This window comes from Gekko japonicus, unplaced genomic scaffold (assembly GCF_001447785.1).
Source record: "Gekko japonicus isolate JY-2015 unplaced genomic scaffold, Gekko_japonicus_V1.1 scaffold256, whole genome shotgun sequence".
Taxonomy (NCBI): domain Eukaryota; kingdom Metazoa; phylum Chordata; class Lepidosauria; order Squamata; family Gekkonidae; genus Gekko; species Gekko japonicus.
Window position 1 is genome coordinate 469235 of NW_015161412.1, and position 9895 is coordinate 479129.

General features: G+C 43.9%; 1 protein-coding gene across 1 annotated transcript in view; it reads right to left on the reverse strand.

Annotated features, from left to right (window-relative positions):
* The window catches only part of TRIP11 (thyroid hormone receptor interactor 11), a 54887-nt gene extending 45311 nt beyond the window's left edge, over positions 1–9576 (reverse strand). Inside the window, exons 1-3 of the mRNA XM_015427243.1 lie at positions 9209–9576; positions 2979–3055; positions 2493–2603 (exon numbers count right to left, since the gene is read on the reverse strand). Coding sequence (XP_015282729.1) covers positions 2493–2603; positions 2979–3055; positions 9209–9350 — 330 coding nt within the window. The 5' untranslated portion in view covers positions 9351–9576. The remainder of the gene's footprint in view (positions 1–2492; positions 2604–2978; positions 3056–9208) is intronic.
* Positions 9577–9895: the final 319 nt, after the last annotated feature.

Sequence of the window (9895 nt, forward strand, 5' to 3'; positions counted from 1 at the left end):
TTTCCAATCCTTTAAAGAGGGTTCTGATTAGTTCAGCTGGCCACAACATTCCAGAATTTATGCCAATGTGGTGCACTAGTTGGAGTGTCAGACTACGTTCTGGGAATCCAACGCTCGAACCCCCAGGACACCAGAGAAGCTTGCTGAGAGACCTTGGGCCAGTCACATACTCTCAGCCTAACCTACCTCACAAGGTGGTTGTGAGACATAAAATGGGTGACGGAAGAAACACGCCAGATGCTTTGGGTCCTCACTGGGGTTATAGAAGTGGTATAAATGAAGGAAATAAAATCAGTGCTTGTTCCCTAAAAGGGAGATGGGCTTTAATTGTTCCTTGAACCCACTGCAATTATTTTTCATGTTTTCCCACAATTATTTGTGTGTACGAAAACACCAGTGAGCCACCAAGGTGAGCAAGAAAAATCTAATGAAGCAAGAAGGAAAATGAGACCGTCACCCTGGAAAGCCTCCAGGGTATTGTGCAAGTCTAGACAAGAGTTGTAGTTTAAACCCCAAAACATCCATATATCAGGTCTAGAAAAAGATGGGAAAATAACACAGAAAATACTGGAATTCAATGGGCAGGCAATGAACTCGTGTGGATTTATTAGTAAAAATTACACCTATTCCAGGCTAAATATGCAGCAAGGGAGGCCATGGAATGAGTTTTCTTTGATACAGCTGAAAGGTACTGGGAGACCTTTTCTTGGTCTGGCTTGAGTTTATTGCTCACCAATCTCTTTTGGAGATCCACATTCAGAAATTAAAAGAGAAAGGAAAACCCTATTTTCTTCTCTTTAAAAATTCTTTATAATTCTTGGGTTTTATCAGGTGCCGTCGTCCTCCTCGGTGGAGAAGACGGTGCGGATGGCAAGGCCAGCATGGTGCTCCAGCAACAGCACACCCACTGTCACTAGCACTGTCGGGGCAGCGCTGGCGTCGGCAGCTACAGCAGGGTCATCAAGGCCACAAAGAACAGCAGTGGTGGTGGCACAGCCAGGCCCATGGACAGGGCGGGAGAGGAGCTCTCGGCTGCAGAATCCAGAGCCCGTCTGTGGGGCAGCCACACTGGGTTCCCTTAGAAAAGGCGCCCCTTCCACGACCCTTCCTCCGGACACCTGGGCACGGGTGAGGCGGTAGGCCGGCGGGGCACCCTCATATAAGCGGGTGCCCCTAGGCAATGGCCTAACCTTGCCTCTATGGAAGAACCGGCCCTGGGTGGAAGTAGATAGAAATGAATGAGAAAGTGCAGAAAAGAGGAAAAGAATTTAAGGAAAAGAGAACACCCTAACTACCACTTTGCAAGATATGGCTGAGCTGGGTACAAAGAAAGGAAGAAAGAAAGAAAGGGTCAACTAGTATACAAAATGACCTTGTTTAGCAGACTGCAGGCTGACAGTATAGCAGCCTTTAAATGGGGCTGCTTGTCTTGCTCCACTAGTTGATGGGTTTAGCATGATCTGTTATACAAGTCTGCTTCAGTCTTGGAGAAAGGGAAGTCTAGCAGAGTGCCTTTTACTGTGTTCAGACCTCCCTGCATCCCTAGTGGCTGGCTGCAGCCAGAAGTGCATTAAAAATAAATGGAAAGACGTGTGGCTAGATGCAGCAAGACACTGGCTTCAAAGGCCTCCGGCTGAGTTGGGCCCCCTGAATTTTGTCCCCCCAGTCCCCCTCAGCGGCCCTGGTGGCAGCACTATTATTGGGTCTTCGTGGTACATCACAGTCATATTATCATCCCCTCAATCACTTGATCTTCAACCCAGATAAACATCTACACCAAGATGTGGTTTACTGAAGAAGTTACTCTGTGCATTAAACAAGGCTTGCATCACCCTCCAGTTTTAATTCTAACAACTTCAGTAAAGGCATCTCCGAAGTTGATGTACAATGAAACCAATAAGTATTCCTATTTCAAATAACTCAGTGATTGAAATATTAACAATCTTGCATTTCGGCCAATGTGAAGCTTCTTCAGAAACATAACACTCACAAGGCCATAGTTCTTATAGAAGAGAAGAAGAGAAGAGATTGGATTTATATCTCGCCCTTCACTACCCAAAGGAGTCTCAGAGCAGCTTACAAACTCCTTTCCCTTCCCCTCCCCACAACAGACACCCTGTGAGGTAGGTGGGGCTGAGAAAACTCTGACAGCAACTGCCCTTTTTCAAGAACAGCTGTGCCAGAACTACAGCTTGCCCAAGGTCATCCAGCAGGTGCAAGTGGAGGAGTGGGAAATCAAACCCGGTTCTCCCAGATTAGGGTCCACACACTCAACCACTACACCAAACTGGCTCATATAGCTCCTTAGTAACTTTGAGACAAAATATGACCAGCAGACAGGATGCCCCACAACTCAAAAGAAAACATACCAGCAATGATGCATTTCAATACAAGAACCATTTTTAAAAATAACCCTTTTATTTAGTTGTCCAGTCTTAGGTGTTACCTTCCCAACATAATTACAAATTGATAACCTAACATTCTCTGTATACCTCTTTTTGTTGCAGTTGGTTCCGGTATTCTATAGACAGTTGTTTTATTTGAAGCTCTGCTGCTTCGTGTTTTTCTTCTAGATCATTACAAACTTTCTTCAGCCTCTCATTCTAGGGGGGAAAAGTTGAATCTTCAAATAACTATTCCAAATCCAACATAACCAAACAGTAGGGTTGCCAGGTCTGGGTTAGAAAATACCCGGAGACTTTGGGGGTGGATCCAGGAGAGGGCGGGGTTTGGGGAGGGGAGGGGCTTCAGCATGGTAGAATGCCACTGAGTCTACCCTCCAAAGCAGCCATTTTCTCCAGGGGAGCTGATCTCTGTCAGCTGGAGATCAGTTGTAAAAGCGGGAGATCTCCAGGCCCACCTGGAGGCTGGCAACCATACCAAACAGTATACTAAAACTATGGCAAATAATCCAAACTATGAAAGTGACATTTTAAACGTTATTCTATTTTTCCAGACTTAATATCGTCATTTCCTACCTCTGACCTCAGTGTTGTAAAAGTATTTTCTGTATCCTTCAGGTTAGAACTGGATACGCCAAAGTCCATTGCAGTATCTAAAAACAGTTGGGAAAGAAATGCAAATAAAACAAAAGCAGTTGTCATAATCATATACTTACCTGAATGAGTTCTGCAACAATCTATTAAGGACTTCGTTAAATGTGAAAGATCAAAGACTGAGATCTCCCACTTCTTTTATAAAAATTTAGAGCAGCTTATGAGGTCAGGAATTGGATCATGGAAACAGTACTGGGGAAGTTGAACTTTGTTTTCTGAGTATACATTATGAAAAGTGTTCTCTTAGATAAACGTAATCTTCCAGGGTTTTTTACGTGACGTCTGTTTTACACATAAGCCAAGGTGTATGGACTTTGCTACCTGAAAAACAAATATCTAAATTTGGCCCTTAAGTATATTAGGAAAGAAGATCCCCTCAGTGATACCATAATAGTATTAAGAGTGAAAAACAACTATAAAGTAAAAAACACAAATCAGATTTTTGAAATGCCATTTCTCCCTCATCATTCAAAATAATATAGACACCACCATGCTTCAGTTGGCTCCTGCCAACCTAGCAGTTCGAAAGCAAGAAATTGCAAGTAGATAAATAGGTACCACTTCGGTGGGAAGGTAACGGCGTTCCGTGCGCCTTGGTGTTTAGTCATGCCGGCCACATGACCACGGAAACGTCTTCGGACAGCGCTGGCTCTTCGGCTTTGAAACTGAGATGAGCACCACAACCCTAGAGTCGGATTCGACTGGCTTTCGAGCAAGGGAACCTTTACCTTTTTATGCTTCAGTAAACTAGGTGTTCAACTCTGGTGCAGGTTACAAATGCAACCGCTTCCCGAAACACAGAAACAACAAATTGCTAAGGATCTGTTAAAATCAAAATGGCTGCACTTGCCAATCATGCATAAATCATTAGTTCACGCATAAATCTCAGCAGCAGCCCATAACAACACTAACCTGTCCATGTATGGCCTTTAATTCTTCAAAATAAACAGGAATCTATACACTTTAAGAGTTCCATAACAATCCTATGCACATTCAACTGGAAGTATCATAGAATTTGACAGGGCTTATTCAAAGCAAATGCAACTTACTTCAGATAACTGATGAGGAGCTTCAGTTAAACAATATACCCAACTGATTCACAGACTAAGCCAAGTGCGTAAGAATATAAAAAGATACCTGCTGGATCCCACCAGCGGACCGGACCATCTGGTCCTGCACCCTGTTTCACAGAGTGGCCAACCATTTGGCCTAGAGGGCTAACAAACAAGCCTTAGAGGCTCATGTATTTGCCAATGTTCCCTCTAGCAATGGCTATTTAACCTATGAAGCATAAGTCACTTTCCAACACATAACTGAGGCAAAACTGACTACTGTGCAGCCTTCACAAAGTATATGAGAGAGAAATGACCGTGTAGGAAAAGTGACAGATGTGGAGTAGCCTGGCACATCAGCACACAATACTCATCATAACAGCACAAGATCACAATCTAATACACACTATCCACCACTGGAATATATGTATAATAAGTACTACTGAAGATGCTGAACTTGTATCCCACCATCATGACCCATCAAGGATGGTTCTTATCTGTCTATAGGGGCAATTTCCCCTTTTCACTGGACCCAATTTGCCCCCTATCCCAGTGGCAAAGGTGCTCTGACATCCAGAAACAGCTCAGCGGGCTGCAGAAGGAAAGGGAGCAAGGAAGTAAAATTCTGTTAACTATGAACAGCTGCTCATGGCTTATAGGATACAAGTCACTAAGACTTCAAATAATTCCAGAAGGACAACCATATTAGTCTACTACAGAAAAAATAAACAGGGCTCTTGTGGTACCCTAATGATTAACAAGTATTTATTCTAACATAAGCTTTCATGAACTAGAGTTCATTTCATCATATGCAACTGGGCCCCTAGATATGATGTGTGCTCTAATCCACAAAACCTTACACTAAAGTAAAAACTTGTTAAGTTTTTAACATGTCACAGCTTGCCATAAAACTTTGTGATGAACAATATACCTGCATGATATTCCAGAGTAAAACAGTTATTCCTAATATGTTGACTCCCAACTTTAAGAATACTTTTAAAATAAGGTTTATTTTCAGAGGATGGTGGCTCTCTGGTCATGGGTTAATGTAAGGACAACAAATCATGGCTATAGGTTATGTGGAAAAACTTCAATCATGGTTTCGCTTTACATTATGTCAAGGGTTACATGTGTACAACCATGGTTAGGTACTATGTCTACTCCACGTCATTATGAACCCTGTATGTTTTCTTACTACTATAAACAACTAGCAACAATACAAAAACAAATTAGCCATCCCAGAACAGCTTCCCTATCCATTTCAACAGATGAAGCTGATCTACTTGAATATTCCTTTACATGTGCCAGATTGGATTCTTCCTTTGTATGAACTAAATGTGTGTATGCAACAGACCTGTACGAGTATTTGAGTGCACATGAATATCTAGGTAAATGTTTTTGGATACTAAATATGGTACAAACATGAAGAAAGGTGTGAAACAAAATTTATGTTTGAACGGTTTTAGACTAGCACTTTTTTTTGTACTGTCCTCCTTGGGCCTTTAGAGAACATCATGACAATAGTACCAGTTACACTAAATGTCAATCTCTTGAGATAATTTAATCACATATGACCTCTCAACAGAAGTGTACTTAACAACTTTTAGAAAATTTTACTATTCTAAATGGAACAAAGCCAGTTATAGATTAATGAATCAACAGAGCAAACCACTACTCACTACAACAGTATAAATTGCCACCAGCTTGTCATAAAAACAGCACATGCTGACAACGAATAATTCTACCATATTTATACTATAAATGCTTGTTCTGTTATTTCATATAGTGATACAGAAAGAATGGTTTAAAAAACAAAATTCCAAAATACATAAAGCCTTCCCAGTAATGTATATCTTAACATTCTCCTCCCTCAACACATTTCTACCTGTCATTAGGTTTTTCTTCAACCACTTGAAAGAGGCAATCCTCACCGCCCCATGACTAGGGACCCATCGCAAGGATCCCCGGGGAGTGCGCACATTCGCACCCCCTCTCTAACCGCTGGTTTGCGGGCCGTGTCTCTGGGAGCCCCCAGGAGACACAGCCGCCATCAGCTCGCCGAAACCCCGCCGAGTACTTACACTATTTTTGACAGACTGCCTAGCCTATCAGACTGCCTAGAGACACTACATTTTCTGTGCACAATTACTGGTGCTCCTTAATGTGATGCTGGAATTGTCCTATGAGCAGAGCTGGGCCAGAACTCTTTCAAGGCAAGGGCATGGATTAGTGCCTTAAAGTATTGTGTCAGGACACTTAAATCTGAAATGAGTTCTGGATTGTTGGCCCACTTATTCGTAAAGATTTATTTATATCATTGTTGGAAAATCTCATGGATTCTAAATTGTCTGCTTTGAATTTGCCAATGAACATCATTCCCAGTTCACCTACTAATGAGCTTTATAAAATAATCAAGGACGGTATTTTAAAACTGGACTATAATAGTACATGTTTTCAGCATAAAATACCAAAATATTTATACACATTGATGGTCCTCAAGTTACGACAAGCCTTTATGATGGCCCAAATGGACGCTTTATAATCAGTGGTGTTAAGTGGACATTATCCAAGGATTCCCTATTCCAAAAGAAATTGCTCATGCCCTGCGGAAAGAATTGAGACCAGAGCACATATTGTATCTGACTGCCCATTGAGAGCTGCAGCTAGGAAGACTTTCTTTTGCCTTCATTTTCTCTAAATCCGGAGTCTATTACGACAATCGAATCTAATATTAGTTGGCTTCTTTCAGATTCTGATTGCAATGTTACCTTCTGTATAGCGAAGTTTTTTGCAACCCTGTATTTAGTGTTCTTTCTTCTGTTGTAGTCCATGTGGCTTTTAACAGTATAATTAAAGTAAGCATATATAGAGACATGAGTACAACCTTTTCATAATGCTCACTATATAACATGCTTGAGAAAAGACAGAGTACCCAAAAGACCTGCAGGTGCTTAATACATAAGATTATTCTTTGCTGTTTATAATACGTACACTGTCATGCATGAAATACATACTCATGTTTATTTTTCTGAGCATGCATGCACTGGGAAGATAGACAACTGATGCCCCCCAATGGACCCTGTGATCTGCAGACACAAGGATCACAGAACTTTCTCACATTCCCCTCCACACAGCAGTCTTTTCTGACCCAGGACAGTTTATTCCCAGGGATGTGAGATCTGCACAGACTTACAGGCACACAGCTTGGGAGTCTGCTGTTGAGAGGGCACAAAATCTTTCCTTTTTCCCACTTCTGACAGCTAAGCTACACTACCTGAGCAGGGATAAAGGGTGATTTCATATCCTCTCCTCACTGCAGCCTCCTGACCCTCATGCCTATTAGTCCACACAGATTTCATGACTCCAGGAATTAACTTTCTTGGCACTGGGAAGGAATGCTGGAGGAGGCAGGAAGGGAACATGGAAAAGATCTGTGCTTGTCAATGCCTTCCACTGATGGATCATGGCATTTAACCCCGTTGTATGTATCTACAGGAACATAATTAATAAGGATTAAGAAACAGTAAAATGGTTAAAATAAGCAACTGAATTATCCATCCATTGCAGGTTTTGTTATACCTTGTTACACCACTGATCACTGCACCATCTAAAGCTGCTCCTCAAATTTGCTTTCAGACAACTGTCCCTGACTGGCTCCTTCTCTATGCTCTCTGGATAACTCCCTTTCCATCAGTTGTGTGATTGCTGCTTTTGCTGCTTTTAGAATTGTTCAAGAAGAATTCCACATTTTTAGAAGCATCCCTTCTCTCGCCTGTTTTTGATCAATAGTTTACCTCATGTCTGTCACAACTTTGCGACTCCCTTCTCCACATCAAGTGTCACAAGTGTAAGAGAACTCTCTAACACAACAAATATTACTAGTATTATTACTACTATTATTAATTCTTTGCATGAATATAGTGCTTTCAAATGTTTGGAGCACTTCAGAGAAGGCTCAATTTAAGTGCAATGCTGCTGAGGCAAACAGCTGTCCCATGTCACTTTGTACTGCAGCTGTATGTTATTTTGCAGACCAAAGACCCTTAGCCCATATAAATATCACATGGACGCACTAACCAAGCATGCACAGCTCCTTTGCACAAATTGCAGCACAATTTAAACAAGATTCTTAGGCTATGCAAAATCACAGAGAAGGTGTTTGTCTCACCAGCATCACATTTAACCAGGCCTAAGAACAACAGCCCTACCCCGCCCTTCACTCAATGTCTCAGAGCAGTTTACAATCTCCTATCCCTTTCCCTCCCCTCCCCACAACAGACATCCTGTGAGGTAGGTGGGGCTGAGAGAGCTCTTTCGAGAACTGCTTGCGAGAGAACAGCACTTCTGAGAGAACTTGTGACTGACCCAAGGTCATGCCAGCAGCTGCATGTGGAGTGTCAAATCAAACCCAGTTCTCCCAGATTAGGGTCTGTGCTCCTAACCACTAAACCAAACTCGCTTTCCAGTACCCAGTAAATCCATATCACAGATGAGACTCAAGCCATATGCTCCCTGATTTAGAGTTCTGCCTCTTTACCACAACACAGCAACCGCTCTGCCCTGTGCCAGAATCAAATAGGAATTCAGTCCCATCTTAAAGACTAGCAACATTTATTCCAGCCTTTGTGAGTCAGAGTTCACTTCATCAGATGTCTCACAGCACTGATGCTTGAACTCTAAGTATAAATGGGCACTCTACTGCATCTGATGAAGTAAACTCTGATTACAAAAAGCTTAGGCTGGGATATCTCTTGTCAGTCTTTCAAGGTGCTAGTGGACTCCTGTTTAATTTTACGACAACAGACGAACACAACGACTCTTCTGGAACTATATAACAGAACACACTAGCTTCAAAAAATAAGCACACACATACCCACACACCCAAGTTTCTGACAGGGAACCTATCCACACAGCGCAGCTTAGCCCCCCATTCGCCTCCCCTCATGATACACAACGACATACTTTCTGGACAATCCCTTTGCACCTCTTCTGTGGCGACCCTAATTCCAGCACGCCCACCTCCCCTGCTCTGGAAACTCAGAACAGGGACTGTTGCCCCCTCTTCCCTCCACCCTACCCTGAACATCTCTTTCCACTTACCTCCCACCTCCTCTGTGCCTTCCAACAGCATATCCTTGGTGAAGCTAGAAATCTGCCCGGTGAGCGTGGACAGGCTGCCCCCCACCTGGCCCACTAGGGACTGGCCCAGACCCGCGCCCAGGCCCCCCAACCACGACGCCATCGCTGCTGGCAGCTGGTGGCCCAATACAATATCAAGGGGAACAGCAGCAACAACGGCAGTCCCTGGCTCTCTCTCCTCAGCGCCGCTTCCCCCACCGGAGCCGGTTTAACTCTGTAGCCGAGCCGCCTCGAGAAGAGAAATCTGGAAAGCCGAGTGGGTCTGAGCAGGAAGGCCCCGTCCAGCCCGGTCCGTCCTCTCAATCGGCGGCGGCGGCTCCGGATTCTGCTGCCACCTCGACGGCCGCCATGACACTTCCCGGGTCACCATAGAGCGCGAGCAGCTAGAGTGGCCCTGGGCGCCCAGGGACGTGTACAAGAGAGCCGGGTGGTAAGGTGGGATAGAGGAGGCAGAGGCGGCGCGGCTTGGCCGAGAAGCTCCGCAGCGCAGCTTCCGCCGAACTTCACGCCGTTTGCAGTAAGGGCGGTGAGGGGAGAGGTGTGCGGCCCGAGCCTGTTGACGGGGTAGCAAGTCGCACTAAGTTGAAGGCAGGGGCTGCGGCTTACTCACGGAGAAACGATCCCCCCCCGGCATTCTGTTTCAAAAAA